The 25,374-nt window shown below is 44.0% G+C and overlaps 1 protein-coding gene across 5 annotated transcripts in view; it reads left to right on the top strand.

Annotated features, from left to right (window-relative positions):
• Window positions 1–800: 800 nt before the first annotated feature.
• DNAH1 (dynein axonemal heavy chain 1) overlaps window positions 801–25,374 on the top strand; it is a 144,992-nt gene continuing 120,418 nt past the window's right edge. For 4 of the 5 annotated variants that reach the window (XM_030568242.1, XM_030568245.1, XM_030568243.1 and 1 more), the window contains exons 1-6: window positions 801–845; window positions 16,301–16,561; window positions 17,677–17,749; window positions 21,136–21,310; window positions 22,111–22,267; window positions 22,858–22,990. In XM_030568242.1, coding sequence (XP_030424102.1) covers window positions 16,346–16,561; window positions 17,677–17,749; window positions 21,136–21,310; window positions 22,111–22,267; window positions 22,858–22,990 — 754 coding nt within the window. In that variant the 5' untranslated portion in view covers window positions 801–845; window positions 16,301–16,345. Of the gene's footprint in view, window positions 846–16,300; window positions 16,562–17,676; window positions 17,750–21,135; window positions 21,311–22,110; window positions 22,268–22,857; window positions 22,991–25,374 lie in introns of those variants that run through there. The other variant, XM_030568246.1, reaches the window with a different exon arrangement.

Below are 25,374 nucleotides of genomic sequence, written 5' to 3' on the forward strand. Positions count from 1 at the left end.
CCCTCAAAATAGCACTGACCTGAGGCACAGGATGGGCAATAATGTGACCTGAGTCAATAACAGCTTTTCTTCCTTACTTGTGTTACAATAGCTCCCAGAGGTTCCAGTATAAGGAAGCCCCCCTTGTGCTGGGCACTGCACAAACTCTTATTAAGAGATAGCCCCTGCCCCACCTAGCTTACAGTCTAACAAGAGAAACCAGGCAGTGGGGTATGCATTAACCCCATTCCTAGGGTCACCTTGTGCCAGCACAAGGACTAGAACCTAGATCTCCAGTGTGCCAGTTCAGTACCTGCCACAAATGGATGGCCCAGAAGTAGCCTTGAGGGAAAGCTATGAAAGCAGTGGCTGTGGGAATCCCTTAACCCAGCCCCTAGGCACTACAGCTGCTGGGTGCACTAAGTACCCTTCCCGGCCTTCCAGGCCAGTAGGCTGCTGCACTGACCACCAAGTAACCTCCCTTGCGGCAAGAGAGGCCAACTTCCGGGTTGGCATGGGACGTTCTAGCCTGCAGCTCCGTCCCACTCTCCTCCTCTTCCACACTCCCCCTCCCCTTCAGGCTGTGCCTGGACGCAACCAAATTCACTAAAGGGGGGACGGCGCAATGCACATTCAAACGCCATACAAACGGAGAGTGAGGAGGAGTCTGACCTATGGGGGCAGAAGTAGCCCTTGTAGGAACGAACCACTGAATTTAGGGCTGTTAATATTTCACCGGCGGGGTGTGGGGAGAGTTGAACCCCCTCCCTGCTGGAATGGTTTTATCCCCTAGCAACAGACTCGGGCGTCTGATGCTTGACGACGAGGCCATTGCACAGCACGGGAGGGGGAAGCTGGGCAGGCTGGTGCGTACTCTCTGCTCTGCCCCCGGCTGGCCTAAGAGTCGGGGCTGGGGAGGCCCGGAGGACAGCCCATGGTTCAGCCCGAGGGTAGGGGGTCACCGCTTTAACAGGGCCCTGGGTAACCAGACTGCAAGTGTGACAAATCGGGATGGGGGGTGGAGGGGTAATAGGAGCCTATGTAAGAAAAAGATCCAAAAGTCAGGACTGTCCCTATAAAGTCAGGACATCTGGTCATCTACGTCCTAACGTGGACTGGCTGAGGTCCCAGCATACAATGCTCTGACCCCCCCATAGGGGGCACCCCAGGCCTAGGCACGAGACCCCGCCTGGGAATTGCTAAGGACGCTGCTCATGCCCCTCAAAGGGGACATGCTGGCCTGCCACATAGCTGGGGTTGCCAACTTTGATTGGCAGTATTCCTGGAGAGTTCATCACATGACATAATCTTTTAATTCCAGAAGACTTTTGGAGGGTTGCAATTCAATCCTGGAGGCTTGGCATCACTACCCACAGCACCGCCTTGGTCAAGGTAGCCCAGGAGGGTGGCTCTCTTTGTGGGGCCACGCTCTGCTGTACAGGTGGCGGGAGCCATGGTCTGCCCCATTTTGCTGCCCATGGCCTTCTGGCAAGTCGTCGCTGTGGCCCCCAGGAGGAGTTGGGGCATCCTACGATAGGGGTTGCATGTCCACACCCCATGGGCCTAGGTATTGCTGAGGTGGCCTTTAGGGTTGGAGGAAGCAGGTCAGAGTTTGGAAATGTCAGTGAATTATTTGTCATTGCTGAAAAGGGTTGAAATTCTTTCACAACTTCTTGTTGCTTTTTGGCCAAGTGTGGGACTCAGAGCCAGCCCACACCCAGATGCTGCTAGCTGTAAGAATCAGAACCACACCACCCCTGGATGCTACTAGATGTGGGAGTTGAATCCCCCACCCCATCATTCCTGGATCCTTCTAGAGGACTCCTATCTGCCCACCCCGCACATGTCCATCCCTCTCCACATTCAAACAACCACTAAAAACACTCATTTTCAGAGGAGGGTGTTTTTATTAATCTCTGCCCCCTCATGAGGCCCCCTTCCCCTTTTGGTAATGATGGCAATTTGACCCTTTTTTTGTATTCTTGATGTCACGTATTATGATGTGTTAGGGCCCAATCGAATGCTTGTTGAAATCAAAGATCAGATCCTTAATACTTAGTATTGTATTTTAATTGGTTTTGCAGTATTCATAAACATCTAGGCGATAGAGTGAAGGGATTGTACTTTATGAATGAAAATAGTATTGTCAGTGGCACTATCTGAACACTTTAATAGCTTTTGTTACAAGGAACATCGAAGGCTGGTATAACTAAAGAAAATTAGCCAACTATTTTCTCTATTCTTTGTCTGATTTCTTTGTGAATTTTTGGCAACACTTTGTTTATAGTCAGTTTCACTGTTTCCCCTGGGAAGTCAATGTCCTTTGTCCTTTGTGTGGGTCTTTTCTTTAGCAACAGAGAGGGAAAATACATTTGAAAAAAAACAGGAAAATGGAATTGTAAAACCACCATCATTGTCAGGGGGACAGTTGATTGCGTAGTACTTGAAACTATTTTTAATTCTGTTTTTGAAAACGACCAGATTCAAGTAGATTGAAGTTTAAAGGCATATGTAGGTTGCTCGTCACTATATTGAACTCATGTTTTATGGCATATATTGAGGCATGAAACAATTCCCATGTATTTATTATCAGAAACTGTGGTGACTGGGGCATTAGGAATGCATATATAGATTGTTTTGAGAAAGATGAATACTAGTTTTCTACCTATCTTTCTTTCTGATTTTGCCCTTTTAACTTTTTGTTGTTGGGATTGATTTTTTTTAAGTACTTTTCTTTATCTGTTACAACCACTGAAGCATTTTTGAACCTCATTTTTTTAAAATGATGGTTTTCTTAGTTGGTTTGATTGAAATCTTGTATCAAAGAATCGAAGAGGAGGCAAGAGATCAAAAGCTCATACCACTCTGAGAAAAATGTGTGGGAGTTTGACTTCTTGGATATGTAAAAACTGGATTTGCTGAGAAATTGTAATTATAGTTTTGCTATCCTGCCATACACACTGTAGCTAATGTTGTGTCAGCAGTTCCATTATAATATGATCTCATTTTTCAGTCCCATTTAACCACTTTATAGATATCAATATATGAAAGTGTATGTATGTATGTGTGTGTATATTGTATTCTATTGTTTAATAGTGTGATTAATCGTGATTAAAAAAATTAATCGCTTGACAGTGATTTTTAATCACTACACACACATGCAAATATAGCTATACGTACACTCAGATGCACATACATATGTATATACACACACACATAGATATAGATAGATACAACACACGCACAGATACAGATATATATACACTCAGAAATATATACACACACAGATATAGATATATATACATACAGATATAGATACACAGACATACAAAGACAAATCTATAGCTATACACAGACACACAGATATAGATACACACAGATATAGATACAGACACAGGTATAGATAGACATATAGACAGATACACACACACACAGATATATGGATATAAATATACACATAGATATAGATATATGTAGATACACAGATACAGATACACACACATATATACATACACACACATATAGAAAGATACACATATGCACATATACAGATATGCATGCATATACACACACACACACACACAGATATAGATAGATACACACACACACACGGATATACATGCACAAAGATATAGATATACACACACACAGATATAGATATGTAACACACACACATACACAGATATAGATATGTAACTCAGAGAGAGATACATACACACATGTATGAACACACAGAGATATAGACATATACATACACACACATAGATATATAAACATAGAGACATACACACACACACATATATATATATATACACACACACATATACACACAAGCATACAGATACAGATATAGATATATGCACACGCACATCACACACAGGACAGATATAGATGTGTAACACACAGCAATATATATATATATATATATATATATATATATATATATATATATATATATATATATACACACACATATACACATACATACAGATATAGATAGATAGACACGCACATCATACAAACAGCTATAGATATGTATGTGTATGTATGTGTATACACACACACACACAGATATAGATACACACACACATACACAGATATAGAGATATATAAATGCACACAGATATAGATATAGATACACACACAGATATAGATACAGATATATATATATACACACACACACACACACACAGATACATACATACATATATATATATATACACACAAACATATATACACACAGAGAGATACACACATATAGCTATAGATACACACAGAGATATAGATACATATATATTTACATATTTATATACACACACATATAGATACACACACAGATACAGATATATAGATTAGATACACAGATATAGATGCACACAGAGATAGAGAGAGAGAGAGAGAGAGACACACACACACAGATATAGATATATAGATAGATAGATAGTTTTTGGAGAGTATTGGAGACAACTTCCTGGTGCAACTATGGAGGAACCAACTAGGGGCCGTTCTCCTCTTGGCCTGCTGCTTACAAACAGGGGAGAATTGGTAGGGGAAGTAGAAGTGGGTGGCAATCTGGGCATCAGTGACCATGAGATGATTGAGTTCAGAGTCCTCAGAAAAGGAAGAAAGGAGAGTAGCAAAATACAGATCCTGGACTTCAGAAAAGCAGACTTTGACTCCCATAGGGATCTGATGGGCAACGTCCTCTGTGGGGAAAAGGAGTCCAGGAAAGCTGGCTTTATTTTAAAGAAGCTTTATAGAAGGCACAGGAACAAACCATCTCGATGTGCAGAAAGAATAGCAAATATGGCAGGTGACTAGCTTGGCTTAACAGTGAAATCTTAGGTGAGCTTAAACACAAAAAGGAAGCTTAAAAGGAGTGGAAACTTGGTCATATGACTAGGGAGGAGTATAAAAATATTGCTTGAGCATGCAGGGTTGTAATCAGGAAGACCAAAACACAACTGGAGTTGCATAGCAAGGGATGTGAAGGGTAACAAGAAAGGTTTCTACAGGTATGTTAGCAACAAGAAGAAATAAGAAGAAAACAAAGAAAGAAGAAGTGGGACCTCTAAACACTGAGGATGGAATGGAGGTTAAGGATAATCTAGGCATGGCCCAATATCTAAATAAATACTTTGCCTCAGTCTTTAATAAGGCTAATGAAGAGCTTAGGGATAATGGTAGGATGACAAATGGGAATGAGGATATGGCGGTAGATATTACCACATCCGAGGTAGAAGCCAAACTCTAACAGTTTAATGGGACAAAATTGGAGGGCCCAGATAATCTTCATCCAAGAATATTAAAGGAACTGGCACATGAAATTGCAAGCCCATTAGCAAGAATTTTTAATGAATCTATAAACTCAGGGGTTGTACCGTACGACTGGAGAATTGCTAACACAGTTCCTATTTTTAAGAAAGGGAAAAAAAGTGATCTGAGCAACTATAGACCTGTTAATTTGACATATGTAGTATGTAAGGTCTTGGAAAATATTTTGAAGGAGGAAGTAGTTAAGGACATTGAGGTCAATGGTAATTGGGACAAAATACAACATGGTTTTACAAACGGTAGATCGTGCCAAACCAACCCGATCTCCTTCTTTGAGAAGGTAACAGATTTTTTAGACAAAGGAAACGCAGTGGATCTAATTTACTTCGATTTCAGTAAGGCATTTGATACAGTTCCACATGGAGAATTATTAGTTAAATTGGAAAAGATGAGGATCAATATGAAAATTGAAAGGTGGATAAGGAACTGGTTAAAGGAGAAACTACAACGGGTCGTACTGAAAGGTGAACTGTCAGGCTGGAAGGAGGTTACTAGTGGAGTTCCTCCGGGATCAGTTTTGGGACCAATCTTATTTAACCTTTTTATTACTGACCTTGGCACCAAAAGCAGGAATGTGCTAATAAAGTTTGTGGATGACACAAAGCTGGGAGGTATTGCTAACACAGAGAAGGACCAGGATATCATACAAGAAGATCTGGATGACCTTGTAAACTGGAGTAATAGTAATAGGATGAAATTTAATAGTGAAAAGTGCAAGGTCATGCATTTAGGGATTAATAACAAGAATTTTAGTTATAAATTGGGGACACATCAGTTGGAAGTAACAGAGGAGGAGAAGGACCTCAGAGTATTGGTTGATCACAGGATGACTATGAGCCGCCAATATGATATGGCCGTTAAAAAAGCTAATGCAGTTTTAGGACGCATCAGGCGAGGTATTTCCAGCAAAGATAAGGAGGTGTTAGTACCATTATTTAAGGCACTGGTTAGACCTCATCTGGAATACTGTGTGCAGTTCTGGTCTCCCATGTTTAAGAAGGATGAATTCAAACTGGAACAGGTTCAGAGACGGGCTACTAGGATGATCCGAGGAATGGAAAACCTGTCTTATGAAAGGAGACTCAAAGAGCTTGGCTTGTTTAGCCTAACCAAAAGAAGGTTGAGGGGGGATATGATTGCTCTTTATAAATATATCAGAGGGATTAATATCAGGGAGGGAGAGGAATTATTTAAGCTTAGTACCAATGTGGACACAAGAACAAATGGATATAAACTGGACACTAGGAAGTTTAGTCTTGAAATTAGACGAAGGTTTCTAACCATTAGAGGAGTGAAGTTCTGGAACAGCCTTCCAAAGGGAGTAGTGGGGGCAAAAGACATATCTGGCTTTAAGACTAAGCTTGATAAGTTTATGGAGGGGATAGTATGATGAGATAGCCTAATTTTGGCAATTAATTTAGCAATTGATCTTTGATTATCAGCAGGTAAGTATGCCCAGTGGTCTGTGATGGGATGTTAGATGGGTTGGGATTTGAGTTACTATAGAGAATTCTTTTCTGGATGCTGGCTGGTGAGTCTTGCCTACATGCTCAGGGTTTAACTGTTTGCCATATTTGGGGTCAGGAAGGAATTTCCCTCCAGGGCAGATTGGCAGAGGCCCTGGAGTTTTTTCGCCTTCCTCCTTTGCTGGAGGATTCTCTGCAGCTTGAGGTCTTCAAACCACAATTTGAGGACTTCAATAACTCAGACATAGGTTAGGGGTTTGTTATAGAAGTGGATGGGTGAGATTCTGTGACCTGCATTGTACAGGAGGTCAGACTAGATGATCATAATGGTCTCTTCTGACCTTAAAGTCTATGAGTCTAACAAGAAAAAGGTCAGGGAAAGTGTGGAACCCTTAATGAATGGGGGAGGCAACCTAGTGACAGATGATGTGGAAAAAGCTGCAGTACTCAATGCTTTTTTTTTTTTTTGCCTCTGTCTTTGCAGACAGGATCAGCTCCTACACTGCTGTCCTGGGCAACACAGTATGGGGAGGAGGTGAACAGCCCTCAGTGGTAAAAGAACAGGTTAAGGACTATCTAGAAAAGCTGTACATGCACAAGTTAATGGGTCCAGATCTAATGCAGCTGAGAGTGCTGAGGGAATTGGCAGATGTGATTGCAGAGCCATTGACCATTATCTTTGAAAAATCATAGCAATCAGGGGAGGTCCTGGATAACTGGAAAAAGGCTAAGCATATGATAAATGGAAGAGGTTCTCAGATACTCTACCTCTCAGCCTCCTAACTGAGGCAAATGAGGAGCAAGGGGTCGAAAGGTATACTACCTCCCTCAACCTCTGCCTTTTGGATCCTCCTCCTCAAGAGTTGCCTCTGCTGCTTATCACAGCTATCAAACACAGCTGCAATGTGAAACTGACATTATTCTAGACAACTTCCTTGCTTCCAAAAGAGTTCTGAATGCCATCAATGAAACTGACCCTAGTCTTGTTAATTTCATTCTAGGGATGCTGCAGCTTAGGCAATGAAGCCATCTCTATGCAGACTCAGCAAGTTACACTCAATTAATATTTAGAAAAAGATTTTATTTGAAAGACAAGGGCTGGAAAACTTTTCTTCGAGAAGATTCTCAAAGACACAAATGGGAGTTAAACACAAGATTCTCACTGAAAGTCAGGTTTCAGAGTAGCAGCCGTTTTAGTCTGTATTCGCAAAAAGAACAGGAATACTTGTGGGACCTTAGAGACTAACAAATTTATTTGAGCATAAACTTTCGTGGGCTACAGCCCACTTCATTGGACAAAATCTCCTGAAAGCAACACTTATACAGAAGTTGATGATATAGCCTCCACACACATAACACACACTTCCCAGACATTTGCCAAGGAAAGTTTCCCCACACAACACTGGCAAATGGACACTTTGTCAAGTCCTGAACCATTTTACTACAATAATCATTTTAACACATCTTTGCAGCAGTTCACTACTCATCATCCAGCCAAAGAAAGCCACCTATCATTTCACACCTGGAAACATTATGTGTGTGGATATATCTATATCTATATATCTGTGCGTGTGTGTGTATGTATCTATCTATCTGTACCTGTGTGTGTGTGTGTGTGTGTGTGTGTGTGTGTGTGTGTGTGTGTGTGTGTGTGTGTGTGTGTGTGTGTGTATACAGAATCATAGAAGATTAGGGTTGGAAGAGACCTCAGGAGGTCATCTAGTCCAAACCTCTACTCAAAGCAGGACCAACACCAACCAAATCATCCCAGCCAGAGTTTTGTGAAGCTGGGCCTTAAATACCTATAAGGATGGAGATTGCACCACCTCCATAGGTAACCCATTCCAGTGCTTCACCACCTTCCTAGTGAAATAGTGTTTCCTAATATCCAACCTAGATCTCCCCCACTGCAACTTGAGACCATTGCTCCTTGTTCTGTCATCTGTTACCACTGAGAACAGCCAAGCTTCATCCTCTTTGGAACCCCTCTTCAGGTAGCTGAAGTCTGCTATCAAATCCCCCCCCCTTACTCAACCAAGGCCATGGCTACACTGGAGAGTTGCAGCGCTGGTGGTGGGTTTACAGCGCTGCAACTTAGTAACTGTCCACACCTGCAAGGCACATCCAGCGCTGCAACTCCCTGGCTGCAGCGCTGGCGGTACACCTGGTCTGCTTGGGGTATAACGATTGCAGCGCTGGTGATGCAGCGCTGCTCGTCAAGTGTGGCCACCAAAAGCACTGTAATTTGCCTCCAGGGTATTAGGAGGTATCCCAGAATGCCTGTTCACAACAAACCAGAAGAGTGGCTGAACTCCGGGCACCCCGGAGCTGCTTATCTAAAAAACAAACACAGCTCCTGTTTGCTCGAGCGAGCGAGCGGAGGCAGGCAGGGGAATTGCTTTGGAATGTTCACAGCTGTTTGCTTGAGTAGAGAAGCCACAAGGTGGAGGGGGAAGGGGGAGTCCATGTTGAGCAGCTGCTTATGTGGTCTGAAGGCTATTTAGGAGTGCATAATTTGCATTTAGTGAATAAGAGAGGGGTGGGGACAGGGGTCGAAACTTTTAAAATGATTGAAGGTTGGTGCTGTGTATCTTCCAGTCCTTAGAACTTGCAAGGCAGGGAGCTGACAACAGTGTCAGCTCCAAAAATCCACTCCCTCTGTCTCCCCCACGCTCCTTGTCACACTTCACCCCACCCTCCTCTTTTGAAAAGCACGTTGCAGCCACTTGAACGCTGGGATAGCTGCCCAAAATGCACCACTCCCAACAGCGCTGCAAATACTGCAAATGTGGCCACACTGCAGAGCTGGTAGCTTTCAGTGTGGCCACACTGCAGCGCTTTCCCTACACAGCTGTACGAAGACAGCTGTAACTCCCAGCACTATACAGTTGTAAGTGTAGCCATACCCTTAGTGACAGAGGATGTGGAAAAAGCTAATGTACTCAATGATTTTCTTTTTGCCTCTGTCTTCACAAACAAGGTCAGCTCCCAGACTGCTGCACTGGGCAGTACAGTATGGGGAGAAGGTGACCAGCCCTCTGTAGAGAAAGAAGTGGTTCCGGACTATTTAGAAAAACTGGACGAGCACAAGTCCATGGGGCCGGATGAGCTTCATCCAAGGGTACTAAAGGAGTTGGCGAATGTGATTGCAGAGCCATTGGCCATTATCTTTGAAAACTCATGGCTAATGGGGGAGGTCCCGGATGACTGGAAAAAGGCTAATGTAGTGCCCATCTTTAAAAAAGGGAAGAAGGAGGATCCAGGGAACTACAGGCTGGTTAGCCTTACCTCAGTCCCTGGAAAAATCATGGAGCAGGTCCTCAAGGAATCAATTCTTAGAGGAGAGGAAAGTGATCAGGAACAATCAGCATGGATTCACCAAGGGCAAGTCATGCCTGACTAACCTAATTGCCTTCTATGAGGAGATAACTGGCTCTGTGGATGAGGGGAAAGCAGTGGATATGTTACTCCTTGACTGTAGCAAAGCTTTTGATATGGTCTCCCACAGTATTCTTGCCAGCAAATTAAAGCAGTATGGGCTGGATGAATGGACTATAAAGTGGATAGAAAGTTGGCTAGATCATCGGGCTCAATGGGTAGCGATCAATGGCTCCATGTCTAGTTGGTAGCTGGTTTCAAGCGGAGTGCCCCAAGGGTCGTCCTGGGGCCGGTTTTGTTCAATATCTTCATTAATGATCTGGAGGATGGCGTGGACTGCACTCTCAGCAAGTTTGCAGATGGTAAATACGCCGGAGGGTAGGGATAGGATACAGAGGGACCTAGACAAATTAGAGGATTGGGCCAAAAGAAATCTGATGAGGTTCAACAAGGACAAGTGCAGAGTTCTGCACTTAGGACGAAAGAATCCCATTCACTGTTACAGACTAGGGACCAAATGGCTAGGCAGCAGTTCTGCAGAAAAGGACCTAGGGGTTACAGTGGATGAAAAGCTGGATATGAGTCAACAGTGTGCCCTTGTTGCCAAGAAGGCTAATGGCATTTTGGGCTGTATAAGTAGACGCATTGCCAGCAGATCGAGGGACGTGATCATTCCCCTCTATTCGACATTGGTGAGGCCTCACCTGGAGTACTCTGTCCTGTTTTGGACCCCACACTGCAAGACGGATGTGGAAAAATTAGAAAGAGTCCAGCGGAGGGCAACAAAAATGATTAGGGGGCTGGAGCACATGACTTATGAGGAGAGGCTGAGGGAACTGGGATTATTTAGTCTGCAGAAGAGAAGAATGAGGGGGGATTTGATAGCTGCTTTCAACTACCTGAAAGGGGGTTCCAAAGAGGATGGATCTAGACTCTTCTCAGTGGTAGCAGATGACAGAACAAGGAGTAACGGTCTCAGGTTGAAGTGCAGGAGGTTTAGGTTGGATATTAGGAAAAACTTTTTCACTAGGAGGGTGGTGAAGCGCTGGAATGGGTTACCTAAGGAGGTGGTAGAATCTCCTTCCTTAGAGGTTTTTAAGGTCAGGCTTGATAAAGCCCTGGCTGGGATGATTTAGTTTGGAATTGGTCCTGCTTTGAGCAGAGGGTTGGACTAGATGACCTCCTGAGGTCCCTTCCAACCCTGATATTCTATGATTTTATGATTCTCTTCTACAGACTAAACAAACCCAGTTCCCTCAGCCTCTCCTTGTAAGTCATGTGTCCCAGCCCCCTGATCATTTTCATTGCCCTCTGCTGGACTCGCTCCAATTTGTCCACAACCTTTCTGTAGTTGGGGGCCCAAAACTGGATGCAATACACCAGATGTAGCCTCACCAGTGCCGCATAGAAGGGAATAATCATTTCCCTCCATCTGCTAGCAGTGCTCCTACCAATGCAGCCCAATATGCCGCTAGCCTTCTTGGCAACAAGGGCACACTGTTGACTTATATTCAGCTTCTCATCCACTGTAACCCCTAGGTCCTTTTCTGCAGAACTGCTGCTTAGCCAGTCAGTCCCCAGCCTGTAGTGGTTCATGGGATTCTTCCGTCCTAAGTGCAGAACTCTGCACTTGTCCTTGCTGAATCTCATCAGATTTTTTTGGCCCAATCCTCCAATTTGTCTAGGTCACTCTGGACCCTATCCTTACCCTCCAGCATATCTACCTCTCCCCACAGCCTAGTGTCATCTGCGAACTTGCTGAAGGTGCAATCCATCCCATCATCCAGATCATTAATAAAGATGTTGAACAAAACCAGCCCTAGGACCGACCCCTGAGGCACTCTGCTTGATACCGGCTGCCAACTAGACATCGAGTCATTGATCATTACCCGTTGAGCCCAACAATCTAGCCAGCTTTCTATCCACCTTATAGTCCACTCATCCAATCCATACTTCTTTAACTTGCTGACAAGAATACTGTGTGAGACCGTATCAAAAGCTTTGCTAAAGTTGCTTTCCCCATATCCACAGAGCCAGTTATCTCATCATAGAAGGCAATAAGGTTGGTCAGGCATGACTTGCCCTTCATAAATACATGTTGACTGTTCCTGATCATCTTCCTCTCCTTCAGTGCTTCAAAATGATTTCCTTGAGGGCCTGCTTCCAGGGACTGAGGTGAGGCTGACCAGTCAGTAGTTCCCCAGGTTCTCCTTCTTCCCTTGTCTACTAGCTAGAGGCTGATATGAAATATGGAACCCCCAAGCAGGATCCAGGAAGAGCAGGGCCAGCTCCAGGCACCAGTGCAGCAAGCAGGTGCTTGGGGTGGCCAACCGAATGGGGCAACATGTCTGGCTCTTTGGTGTCGAGTCCCTCAGTCCCTCTCGGAGGGAAGGACCTGCCGTCGAATTGCCGCAGAACAATGAAGTGGCAGCAGTACAGCTGCTGCCGAAGTGTCGCCAATTGTGTTGGGTTTTTTTCGTCGATTTTGGCAGCAAAAACGCTGGAGCGGCCCAGAAGAAGAGCACTCTGGTAGAAATCCCAAGCACCTCCAGCAGGTTAGGTTGTAGGGGACAGGGATTTCCTCTTGCAGCCATTCTCTATTACTTGTATCAAACTCAGGCTAATCATTTTAATTCTTTGTCCAGTAGGTAGCTGGAAAATCTTTCAAGATCTGATTTTGGACAGTGTGTCAATGTTACATTAGCCAGGCATATACATTATTATCTTCTCTTTTATATCTGTGAGGGCCTGGCAGATGGATCTTTTTGAACAGGATGCTGAATAGGGGTTTATTTTAATTGGTGAATAAATTTAGTGATCATAAAGGACATTCTGGAGGTGTGAATGACTACACAAGGTGTAAAGCAGTGGAGAATGAGGCCCACTGTGGGTAGGTGTGGTACACACTTCCTCCACACAGCTGTCACTGGAACTCAGCCCTGACCTGCAGCAGCTTATTCAGTTTCAGTCCTGGGCAGAAACTGCCAGTCATGCTAACATGTGTGTTGGGATGAAGAGGTTGTGATGTTCATGAAACTTCCACACTCACTTTTGCATTATACAGGCTTTGAACTCAGGTTTTCAGAGATGAAAGGCTAGTGTGGTAACTTGCTGTGCCACCTAGCTTTCCTGCAGACTACAGCGCTGTCATCTCAAGAAAGCCTCAGCAGGGTCATTTTGCATTAGTCTTGTTCTGCAGTATTGGTGCACCAGGCATAAAAGAGTCCAGCAGTAATTCATCAGGAGTTCTTGGATCTCAGCTGATACCAATCAACCCTGCTGTGCTGCTAAAATAGATATGGCTAGAGCATAAAATAACTAATAAAAAACAAAATCCTCCATGGAAAATTCATTCTTCAGGGTATGAGCTCCCAGATGCCAAACAAAAGAGAGGCTGGGATGAGAAAGTATTTGGGTTTTCTGGGTTGGGGTGTTATTGATCCTCCCTTCAAAGTCTCCCCACTTCACTCATTTACTCACATCACGGTAATCTTAATGTATTGGTTGATTTTTTTAAAAAAATCACTCAATATTGTTCACTGATTTGAATACTACTGTAACAGACCTGTGTGCAGTTATTCCCTGCTATCTTAGGTGTGTATGTAATGCTTTACTTTCTGTGTGTGCATGATCCATTCTTGTAGCCAGGCAGCTAGTTGAAATTTACAAAATTCATACTCTGAACAGAGCAGATAGGATGTTTTGTAAATTTCATTTCACTACCTGCATTCAAGAACAGAGCAGAGGGTCTCAGTAGGCAAATGTATGTGTGTTGTCACCTCTGAGTGACAGAGAAACCCAAAACAGCAACAGCACTAGTTTTAGACTATAAGCCTTGACAAGACCTTTCTAATGAAGATCCACTGTGGCAAGTCAGAAAACTCTCAACCAGCAGATCGTTGGGCAAACGTTTTATCCTCCAAGTTTAAACCAGACAGAACTATAGGCCTTTTCTGGGATGCAGAACAGGCATCTTTGTAAATCATAGAATCACAGAATCATAGGACTGGAATGGATCTTGAGAGGTGATCTAGTCCAGTCCCCTGTACTCGCAGAACTAAATATTATCTACACCATCCTTGACAGGTGTTTTGTCTAACCTGCTCTTAAAAATCTCCAATGACGGAGATTCTACAACCTGCATAGGCAATTCATTCCAGTGCTTCACCACCCTGATAGTTAGGAAGTTTTTCCTAATATCCAAACTAAACTGCCCTTGCTGCAATTTAAGCCCATTGCTTCTCGTCCTATCCTCAGAAGTTAAAGAGAACAATTTTTCTCCCTCCTCCTTGTAACAACTTTTTATGTACTGTTATCATGTCCCCACTCCGTGTTCTCTTCTCTAGACTAAACAAACCCATGGGAAGAATATGGGCTATTCTTCACTTACAATTAGATATAGGGTGGGCAAACTATGGCCTGTGGGTCGGATCCAGCCTGTGAGCCGTTTTAAGCTGGCCCGTGAGCTCCCACTGGGGAACAGGATCTGAGGCTTGCCCTGCTCTTGAGCTCCAGCTGGGATGCAGGGTCAGGGGCTGTGCCATGTGGCTCCCGGAAGCTGCGGCATGGCTCTGCTCTGGCTCCTAGGCACTCCAATGCTCCCTCTGGCGCTTCAATGGGACCTGCAAGGGTGGTGCCTGCATATGGGGCAGTGTGCAGAGCTGTCTGGCTGCGCCTCTGTGTAAGAGCCGGAGAAGGGACATACCCTGCTTCCTGGAGCTGCTTGAGGTAAGTGCCGCTCAGAGCCTGCACCCCTGAGCCTCTTCTCATGCCCCAGCCCTGATTCCCCCTCCCACCCTCCAAATCCCTTGATCCCAGCCCAGAGCACCCTCCTGCACTCCAAACCTCTCATCCCCAGCCCCACCCAAGAGCCCGCATTCCAGCCAGAGCCTGCATCCCTTCCTGCACCCTGATCCCCAGCCCAGAGCCCCCTTCCACTCCCTGAAATCCTCATTTCTGGCCCCACCCCAGAGCCTTCATCCCCAACCAGAGCCCTCACCCCCTCTCACAACCAACTCCAATGTTGTGAGCATTCATGGCCTGCGATACAATTTCTATTCTCAGATGTGGCCCTGGGTCAAAAAGTTTGCCCAGCCCTGGGCTAGACTTTAGGCCCAGTTGTGAGCAAGGACTGGTGCACTAAGCTGCACCACCCCAGAAATTGTCTTCAGAGGCATTATGATGTAGAATTCCCATACATTTATGGTAATAAGCTATAACAGGATAAACATATTTATAGCTGTATAACTGCATCAACACTAGGGAGCTGTACTGCTTTGACTAGTCCAGTTTAGTTAGAGCAGTAACATTTTTGTATTTAGACAAGCCCTTACTTCAGGGCTGAATATCGCAGCCCTTGGTTTTTCATTAGCATCTTGCCACGAGTCTGAAGGCTGCACTCCATTAGCATCTGCAGTTATGTAAAGATTTTTTGTATCAAAAATAAATGCACACATCAGTAATATCTGCCTGTACTTGTCTCTCCCTGATGGAGGAATAGAAACTGTGAGTTGAGATCACCAGCAAAAAAAAGAAAAGGAAAGAAATCCCCTGCAGTAAAAGGGAGCGGAGAGCTTCTGGCTATATTTCAATATTCAACAGGCCTCACTTAGACACCTCTGCTTTAATTGTCTGAGACTGAGTCAGAACTTACACCTGGGACTATCTGGGTTTAAGTTTACTAGACTCAAGTTACATATGGAGAGGACTGTTACCTTTAAGGGATTTGGTAAAGCTCCTACATACCTGATAGGGGCCTATAGCTCATAGGGGCTTATGTGATAGTTTCAGTGCAGGCCTGGGTTGCCTCAGTTCTGCTGGCAGTCTCTTGGATGCTGGGAAGTCCCTGCTGTTTCAGAAAAGCAGCTTTTCAAACATCGGCTGTTGAGTTTTCTCCTCCAAAACCTGTGTGGAATAATGAACCCTTTTGCCCAGGGTTAGTGAGCAATCCAATCACTTGGGTGAGACAGATGGCCACCAGGTCATAAAAGTAAAGTGTGGGATCAGTCATGGCAGGCAGTCAAGTGCATCTCGTTACCCACTCATCTGCTTAGTGAACCAGCAATGTAAAAAACTGCTGAGAGGTATTTTACAAGAGGTGGAGACACAGTGCTAACAGTATCAATTGGTTTTCTTTCCATAAGGCCCAAGATCGCATCACAGCACTTTTCCTCTAACTGGTGGAGAAGATGGAAAAGACAAAGAAAGAACTGACAAACTCGCTGGGGAGGAGCCCCTATTCTCCTCATTCGAACAACCAGGCTCAGGTCTTGGAGCCGAGCCCAGGAGCCAGCTCAAGCCCAATAGAAAGCATCTACAGGGGGACCAATAGGAAATACCCAATGATTAAACAAAAAGGATTTTACTCTGATGTGCTCTATCCAGGAGCCACAGCTTTCTTGGGGGTAAGTGCAAAAAGCCTCCTCTTTCTTCATCTTTTCTATTGGAGATCCACAGATCATCCTAGATGTAAGGATCCATGTGAAAAGCAGATAATCTGCAAGGCTTTCTCATGCACAAAATAGGATGGCAGCTTAGAATGACACCTACCAATCACAGAACTCCTTGGCTTTCTTGTTCTCTTTTCTCTTGCCCGTAATTTTCACTCTGCTCCTCCTTTGGTCCATCTCTTCACCCAATCTGCTCAGAGCAAGGCAGGGAGCAGGCAACAATGCCAGGCCTTGCATCCTGTCTCCCATTCTGCAGCTGTTCCCTAGGTCAGAGCCCTCATAGGATTTGAGTTTTCCAGGGTAAAGCAGCAATGCTTTGTCTATCACAAATCATGATTTCCTTGAATTACTGGGGGGCCTTGCCCTCAATGCAGTCACAGTGTTATGTGTATTATCAAGTTATTGTGGCACAGAACTCCATGCGCTAGTAAATGTATGAGAATGGATCTTCAGTTGGTGAAATAAGCATAGTCCAACTGGCCTCCTTGTTCTTTAGACCTCTCTCTAGAGATCTCTGGTTGGTTTCAGGCTGCATTCTCTTAGCAATCCCCTGCCTCTGTGTTTGTGGTGCTATGTGCCCTATCCCTTTCTGGAGATACTCCCTTTGCCTCTTACAGACTTTATCCATGGCACTCTGTTTCAACATGTCCTTTCTAACTCTGGTACTTCAAGCCCTCACTGAAGGTTCTTTCTTCCTCTCCCTGTATGACACTTTCTATGAATCCCCTTACTACCCTCTCTCTCGGTTACTTTCAGGCAGGCTTTGGTGGCGTTTCTGCGGGCAGTCTGCCAGTCACGGGGATTCAGCAGCGGTTCTGCGGGTGATCTGCCGATCCCGTGCCTTCATCCCTTTTGCCACTGAAACCGCGGGACCGGCAGACCTTCCACACAAAAGCCGCTGAAGGCTGCCTGACTGCCGCCCTCACAGTGATCGGTAGCCCGCTGCCTGCGGCTTGCTGCCCCAGGCATGCGCTTGCTGGGCTGGTGCCTGGAGCCGCCCCTGCTTTCTGTGGCCCCTCTCTCTTACCTCTGACTCGCCCTGGTGATATTCTTATATGCTGGATTTGCAGGATGTGTGCGCTGGTCCCAGTGTGTACAAGGATTTACTGAGACAGGCTGATCTTGAGCAGCACACGCCAAAAGGTAAATGCACTGAAAAGAATAATGCCACTGCCTGTAGGCATGCTGGGAAATGGGGCCTTAAAGCGTTAATGTTGGTAGCAGTAGGCATGCTGGGAAATTAGTGCTTCAACTGATTACTTTAGGCTAGAAGAGCATTGGAAATACTCCTGTGATTCTGTTCTCAAAGCCGGGGATGATCCCAAGGTGACGGAATCACTTGCGAATGGTGGAGTGCAGTGAACCCCCAGATCAGTAGAACGATCTCCTTCATGAACAGAAAACGATTTACCAACTGTCAGGGTATATCTGGCCCCTGTGATGTCCACAGAGCATTTGGGTCCCTATCTAATCTTATGAGGCGGCTCTTGTAGCTAGACCTATGAGGTACCCCTGAGAAGAATAACAAGATTAATGTCACTCTGAGCACTCTGTCCTTCACAGGTCTATTATGCTTGAATATGGGGCACAACCCCCACTCCATAGGCACAGAGGTTACCAACAGCATGGAATGTGTCCATTACTGCTGAGGGAGGTGCAGGCAGGAAATGTACACCCTCTCCTCATCTCCCCCACAACCCCCCTTTTGCATGTTCTGGAGTCCAGCTCCATACTCGCTCTGCAGTGGAGCTTTGTGTATTGGGAAAAGGGATCTGGCACTCCTTTCCGACTTGCAAATGGTGCACATGTCCTGGAGGCTGGAGTACGGCCATAGAGACTGACTGTGAGAGGAAAGGATCTTTCCCTTCCCTAGAGCCTGGCAGACCCATCGGACACAGTCTAGTTATTTAGATTGTAGGCTGGGAAGTGATGGAAGCCATATACCACCTTACTGTGCTTTAGATGTACTATTTATTGTCCTGAGTAAAGGGAAATGACTTCATCCACAAGTGAATCTTGACAAGACCAACTCATCCCTAACAAGTGGAGATGGATCTTTATTTATGATACGCTACTTATTTAATGGGGAAACAATCAGGCTGTAAGTATAAATGCTGATGACACACTAAGTATTGACATAAATAACTGATAATGCACAAAGTGCTGCAATGAATAGCTTCATAGATTTCAAGGAAGTGGAATGCCACCATGGGAATAGTAGCATTTACTGACCATAGATAAAAACCAGGGCAGTTCTGTGAAGAAACCAAATCAACATTTGTGCAGGGTTAAAGATCTTCTGTTCAAACCTCTGTGCTTTTATTGACTCTTCAGTAAAAGCAAATCTTCAAAAAAATCATACAGACAATTCATGATTCTGTACAATATTTGATTAATGATATGAATAAAAAGGAGATGAAATATACAGAGCAGCATTTTTAGGATTGATCTCCATTAGTCTAAATGTTATTTTTAGAAAAAGTGAATGTTAGATTGGTATTTTTGTATTACAAGGATTCTGATCCTGAAATATTATTGACATCAGCATTTTTGCTTTCAGTGAAAGCTGCAGGTGCTCAGTGCCTCACAGAATTGTCTTCAAAGGCCCCGATCCTGCAAACTGCTCTGCATAATTGTTTTAATGTCTGTAGGACTCTATATGGGCACCAAGATCAAAGTACACAGAGTCAGTTGCAGGATTGGGTCAAAAGTCATTAACAACCTTGTTGTCAGAGGTGTTGTCAGATGCTACCGGTGTGGTGCTCTGCTCTCTCCTTGTTGGTATCACTTGGCTGCGTGCGTGTGTTCCCTCTGTGTGCTGTCCCAGCTCTGTGCAGATAGCTGACACAGCAGACCCAAAGAGAACCCCCAATGACCACAGAATCTAGTAAGGTACAAAGGCACGTCGGCCAGATTACTTAGTCTACCGAGCATACTACGAATATGTACCCACGGTCAATGGACTAGGCTCAGTCAGTGGCGGGACCTTCCACTGCCCCCTCGGCCGGACAAAGACACCACCCCAGGGATACATTCTTATACACAGGTACAAACAAATTACACATCACTTCTGACGTACTGAGGTGCAACCCCTTTACGCAGTAAGGTGCAACCCCTCTACGTAGTAAGGTGCTGCCTCTCACCTTGTACATATTGGTTCGATCAAAACAATTCTATTCATCATTTTACCCTTTTGCCCCTGTCATTGGGATGGGTCGGCCTGTTCTTCCTTATCTGTGGAATGTTCCAGTATAAGGTGTTCTGGTACCGTGTTTATACTTCGGTATGCTAGGTGAATATATGTTTATGCAACATCAGCCCTTTCCTTGCCAGCTTCTGTGAACTGAGCCGGCCTTCAGCTCACAGCCTGACTTTGCTTTTTAGCTAGGTCTTGACCATTACTTTAGTTCAGGCCTCTGGCCTCACACTGGGCCTTTATCAGGGCCTTCACTTACTACAAACCTTAATCACATCCAGGTGTCCAATTTAAGGCCCCAAATCCAAAGTTTTTCCTTGACCAGTATGAAAGTTTCTCAAGTAAGAGATGAAAAGAGCCCACACTCCCTCAAAGTCCTTTATCTTATTTTTAGCTCTGTGTTAGGCTCTCTCCAAGGAGATGATGCTCTTTACATCTTGGAGCTAATTACTTATTTCAGGTAACACATCAAATTCCCAGCTTTTTGCAATTCTTTAATTTGCAGCTAATGATGGTATACTTAGTCAGCTAAACATTTATGTTTTATTTATAGGTTATCTAAGATGATGATTTTCTTTGGGCCAAAGCCTTGGAGATCTTTACTTGTTGCTAGAGCGCACTTCCCACTGAAGACAATAGGCCAAAGTCCTGAGATTGCTAGTCAGTTTGTATTCAGGCCTTAATCAGACAAACTCCAGTTGAAGTGAATGGAAATTTTGCCTGAGTGAGAACTGAATGACTGATTCCTTTTTTGCCTGAATAAAACATGAGTAAGCCCTTCAGAATGTACTGGTTATCTGAATTGCTCTCAGTCTAGATTTATATGCCTCTCATCACCATAGTATCTGAGCAACTCAATTATTAATGAATCTTACCTTCACGATAACCCTGTAGAAAGTATCTTCTCCACTCTACCAATGGGGAGCTGAAGTACTCGGTAGATTAAGGGTTTTGCCTAGGTCTCCTGAGTCCCAGTCTAAAGCCCTATCCGAAATCCACATACTTTATAGTAATTCTTAATGCCCATTATTGCTGTCACTGAGCCCATAGTGTTGTTTTGGTATTATATAAACACAATAACATGTATAAGCAAACAAACAAAGAAAGCTAGGGAGAAAACAAGGTTGGCTTCCACTCATCAGGACAACCTGACTCAGGGTCTGCTTGACTCCTCCACTCACTCGTGTAGTACGGTTGCTGTGACTTGTGCAGATTGCCCACATGTGCACTCCAAGGGGTGGCATAATTTGTCTGTCTGTATGTATGTGCATGTGAACATAGATACATTGTTTTATGAACTTAGGACTTTGCTTGTTTTTTCGTTTGATGTCAGTCACAACATTTGAAACTCCCAAGAACATTGAATCTTACCTGGACAAACAAGTGATTGGACCAACCACTGAGATCCTGGCCAAGTCAGACTTCCCACTGCAAGCGTTTAAGCCAAAGGTGCAGCTTCCCTTTCAGGGGCTGCCAGGACAGTGCCCTCGGAAGATTGAGATAGAGAGGTAACCTCAAGAAGGGGGATAATGTGATAGCTGTTGTATACATTGAATAGCCACACAAGAACCGGGTACTGAAGTTCGCTCTGAAGATGCAGAAGTACTATGCAGATAATGTTTCAAGAGGGACAGTGTTTTATTGTAGTGTTTAGTCTTACCCCTTGCCACCTGCACAACGCTGTTGACTTAGGCTGCGTAGAGAGAGGATCACATGTTGACAAAATGACTTAAGCTTATTGTGTTTTGTAGATGTTGGAGTTGGCAAAGACTCTAAGATCACCCAGCCCACCTCTGACAATGCAAGAATGATCCCCTAGAATAAATGTCTTAGGAAGGAATTTTCAAAGTGCTCAGCCTTAGCCTAACCCGGCTCCCACTGGGGTCAATGGTAAAACCCCCACTGAAGTCATGCATCCGACGAAGTGGGTATTCACTGACGAAAGCTCATGCTCCAATATGTCTGTTAGTCTGTGAGGTTCCACAGGACTCTTTGTCGCTTTTTACAGATCCAGACTAACACGGCTACCCCTCCGATGCCACTGAAGTCAGTGGGTGCAGAGTTAGGCCAACCCTGAGCACTTTAGAAAATCCCACCCACAGTGTGTTGTTCAGTATACTATTCAAAGTTCCATCAGTCTGTTCTGTCTTCTGGGTAGTGTCCAATTGTTACTGCATTGGTGCCATATTGAACCTGTAGTTATTAGCACAGATGTTCTTCCTGTAACAGACTGAAAAAACAATTGAATAATGACAATTCATATAACTTCACTAAGCATAACCATTCAATCTCATTGACTCCTAACTAGGAGACGACGACTATATCTCAAACTAGATATTGCTCAGCTCTTAGCCAAAGAGGGGATAGATTCCAATCACCTGATGCCCAGGCACCAAGACCCTGACAATATGCCGACCATTGAGCAAAAGAGAGATCCTCTCTTTCCCATCTACCTCCCACTGCAGGTAAGTGAGCAGCTTTAGAACTGTCATCTGCATTACTATTGATGCTCTCCGGACTCACTGAAAAGAGCAGAGCACATGATTTAGTAAGAAACAGAGATGAACAGGTGAATATTTTAGAATAGAAGCCATGGGGGCTGGGATCCATAGGATTCAATCCTGCATGGTGCTGAGCATCCCCTGTAAGTTAATGAGTGCCTACAACTTTCATTACAATGGGACTTGAAGGTGCTCAGCGTCTCGCAGGACTGTTCCAAAGACAGTTGTTTAGGCTTCTTTAATACCATTATTACACAAATTCAGATTTCCTTCTGAATGCCACTGTCGGCAGCATTGATTGCTGGGACTTCTCCAGTTGAGAGTCTCTTCCCCATCTCTACTATCTAGAAGAGGGGGACTAGTCTAGTTGCCACCCTTGGAAATAAGTCCTTCATAAGGCAACACATTATGTGGTTTCTGCACCTTTGTTGTTTCCCCCGTTATATAAAATTCAGGGAGTGCATGTTTCTTTTCCTTCATAAATTTCTATGCCATGTTGTTATCTTCTTCCCCAGGCAGAGATTCATTTCCATTACATTGTCTTGTCTATGTAGATATTTGATGATGAAGAGTATGACTGCCGGACTCCTGAAGAGTGGCTCTTGCTGGGGTTGGAGCCAGGATCTCAAGACAGAAAGCCAGTTCCCGGAAAAGCACTTTTACCTACAGATGATCAACTGGGACACGGTAAAGCATGACTAAGCTATAGTTTGGGTGTTCTGCACAGTGACGTTGGGCTAATGACACTTACAGGATCGTTGCAATAGAATGGTTAGCATTTGGAATGGAACTGTCCAACTTAGCTGAATGTAATGCTGATGAATGGAACACAGAGATGATTAAATGAGAGCGAGTACTTGCGTAACAGGCTCTAGTGGTTAGAGCAGGGGACTAGGAGTCATTGGATCTTGTTTTTAGAAATAGCTTCTGATTTTGCAACCTCATTTCTGTGCCTGGAAATAATTGCAGGGTAATTTTATAGTTCTTAAATGTTTCTCCCCTGATCAGACCTGCAAATCAATAGGTTAGAAGTCTAAATACTATGAAACATGTCTGTGTTTACCTGTGGGTGCAAAACTGGAGGCCAGGTTGAGGGTCTTCTGAAAATTGGAGCCACTGTGTGTGTGATCCAGTCCTGTTGTTCCAGAACTTAAATGATGGGAAGAAGACATGGAGCAAATGTCAGGAAGCAATTGCATGCATGACTATTCTGCATTGTTGTGCTGGGTACTTTATTTTATATATATATTTATTAAAGAAAATCTTCAGCTCAGAGCAACTGAGGTTGACCTTATGGGACATATGACAGTGAAGAGGAGCAACTTCAGCCCAGCTTTTTTAAATGAGAAATCTCACCTGCCACAATATCTTGTGAGAATCAACTAAACCCTTTTTAGAACATAAGAGCCTAAGAACTATCTAGCCCAGTATCTTGTGTTCCATTGGCCAGTGACAAATGCTTGAGAAGGAATGAACAGAAGAGGGCAATTTATAGAGTAATGCATCCCCCGTCATCCAGTCCCAGCTCCTAGCACTCAGAGGTTTAGGACACTAAGAGCAAGGGGCTATATCCCTGACTATATTGGCTAATAGCCATTGATGGACCTATCCTCCATGAACTTATCTAATTCTTTTTTGAACCCAATTATACTTTTGGCCTTCACAACATTCCCTGACAATGAGCTCTGCAGGTTGACTGTGCATTGTATGAAAAACTACTTCTTTGGGGGACCCATGGTTATGTGTTTATCTTGTGTTATGTGAACGGATGGTTCACATGGTTATCTTGTATTATGTGAATGGATAAATAACACTTCTTTTTCACTTTCTCCTCACCATTTGTGATTTGATAGGCCTCTATCATATCCCCCCTTAGTCATTTCTTTTCTAAGTTGAACAATCCCAGTCTTTTTAATCTCTCCTCACATGGCAGCTGTGCCGTACCCCTAATCGTTTTTGTTTCCATTCACTATGCTGCTTCCAATTCCAATATATCCTTTCTGAGATGGGGCAACCAAAACTGCACACAGTATTCAAGATGGTGTGTGTACCATGGCTTTATATAGTGGCACTGTGATATTTTCTGTCTTGTTATCGATCCCTTTCCTAATAGTTCCTAACATTCTGTTAGTTTTTTTTAATTGCCGCTGCACATTGTGCAGGTGTTTTTCAGAGAACTATGCAATCCACAGTGACTCCAAGATCTCTTTCTGCTGGTTACATCTCATTTAGACCTCATCGTTTTGCATGTATAGTTGAGATTATGTTTTCCAATGTGCATTACTTTGTATTTATCAATGCTGAATTTCATCCACCATTTTGTTGCCCAGTCATCCAGTTTTATGAGATCCCTTTGTAAGTCCTCTCTGTCAACTTTGGACTTAGCTGTTGAGTGATTTTGTATCATCTGCAAACTTTGCAACCTCAGTTAACCCCTCTTTCAGATCATTTATGAATACATTGAAGAGCACTGGTCCCAGTACATATCTTTGTGGGCCCTGGTATTTACTTCTCTCCACTGTGAAAACTGGCAGTTTATTCCTACCCTTCGTTTCCTGTCTTTTAACCGGTAACTGATCCATGAGAGGACCTTCCTTCTTATCTCATGACAGCTTACTTTGCTTAAGAGCCTTTGGTGAGGGACCTTATCAAATGCTTTCTGAAAGTCCAAATACACAGTATTTACTGATCATACTGAACACCCTTTTCCACATGTATGTTGACTCCCTCAAAGAATTCTAATAGATTGGTGAGGCATGATTTCCCTTTACAAAAACCATGTTGTCTCTTCCCCAACACATCGTGTTCATCTGTGCTTCTGATAATTTTGTTCTTTACTATAGTTTCAACCAATTTGCCTGGTCATGAAGTTAGTCTTACAGGCCTGTAATTGCCAGGATCCCCTCTGGAGCTTTTTTTTTTTTAAAAAATCAGCATTATATTAGCTATCCTCCAATCAGAGGCTGGTGTGGTGGGTGATGTATCACAGCTAGTAGTTCTGCAATTTCAACTTTTAAGTTCCTTCAGAACTCTTGGATGAATCCCATCTGGTCCTGGTGACTTGTTACTGT

This window comes from Gopherus evgoodei, chromosome 7 (assembly GCF_007399415.2).
Source record: "Gopherus evgoodei ecotype Sinaloan lineage chromosome 7, rGopEvg1_v1.p, whole genome shotgun sequence".
Lineage (NCBI taxonomy): Eukaryota > Metazoa > Chordata > Testudines > Testudinidae > Gopherus > Gopherus evgoodei.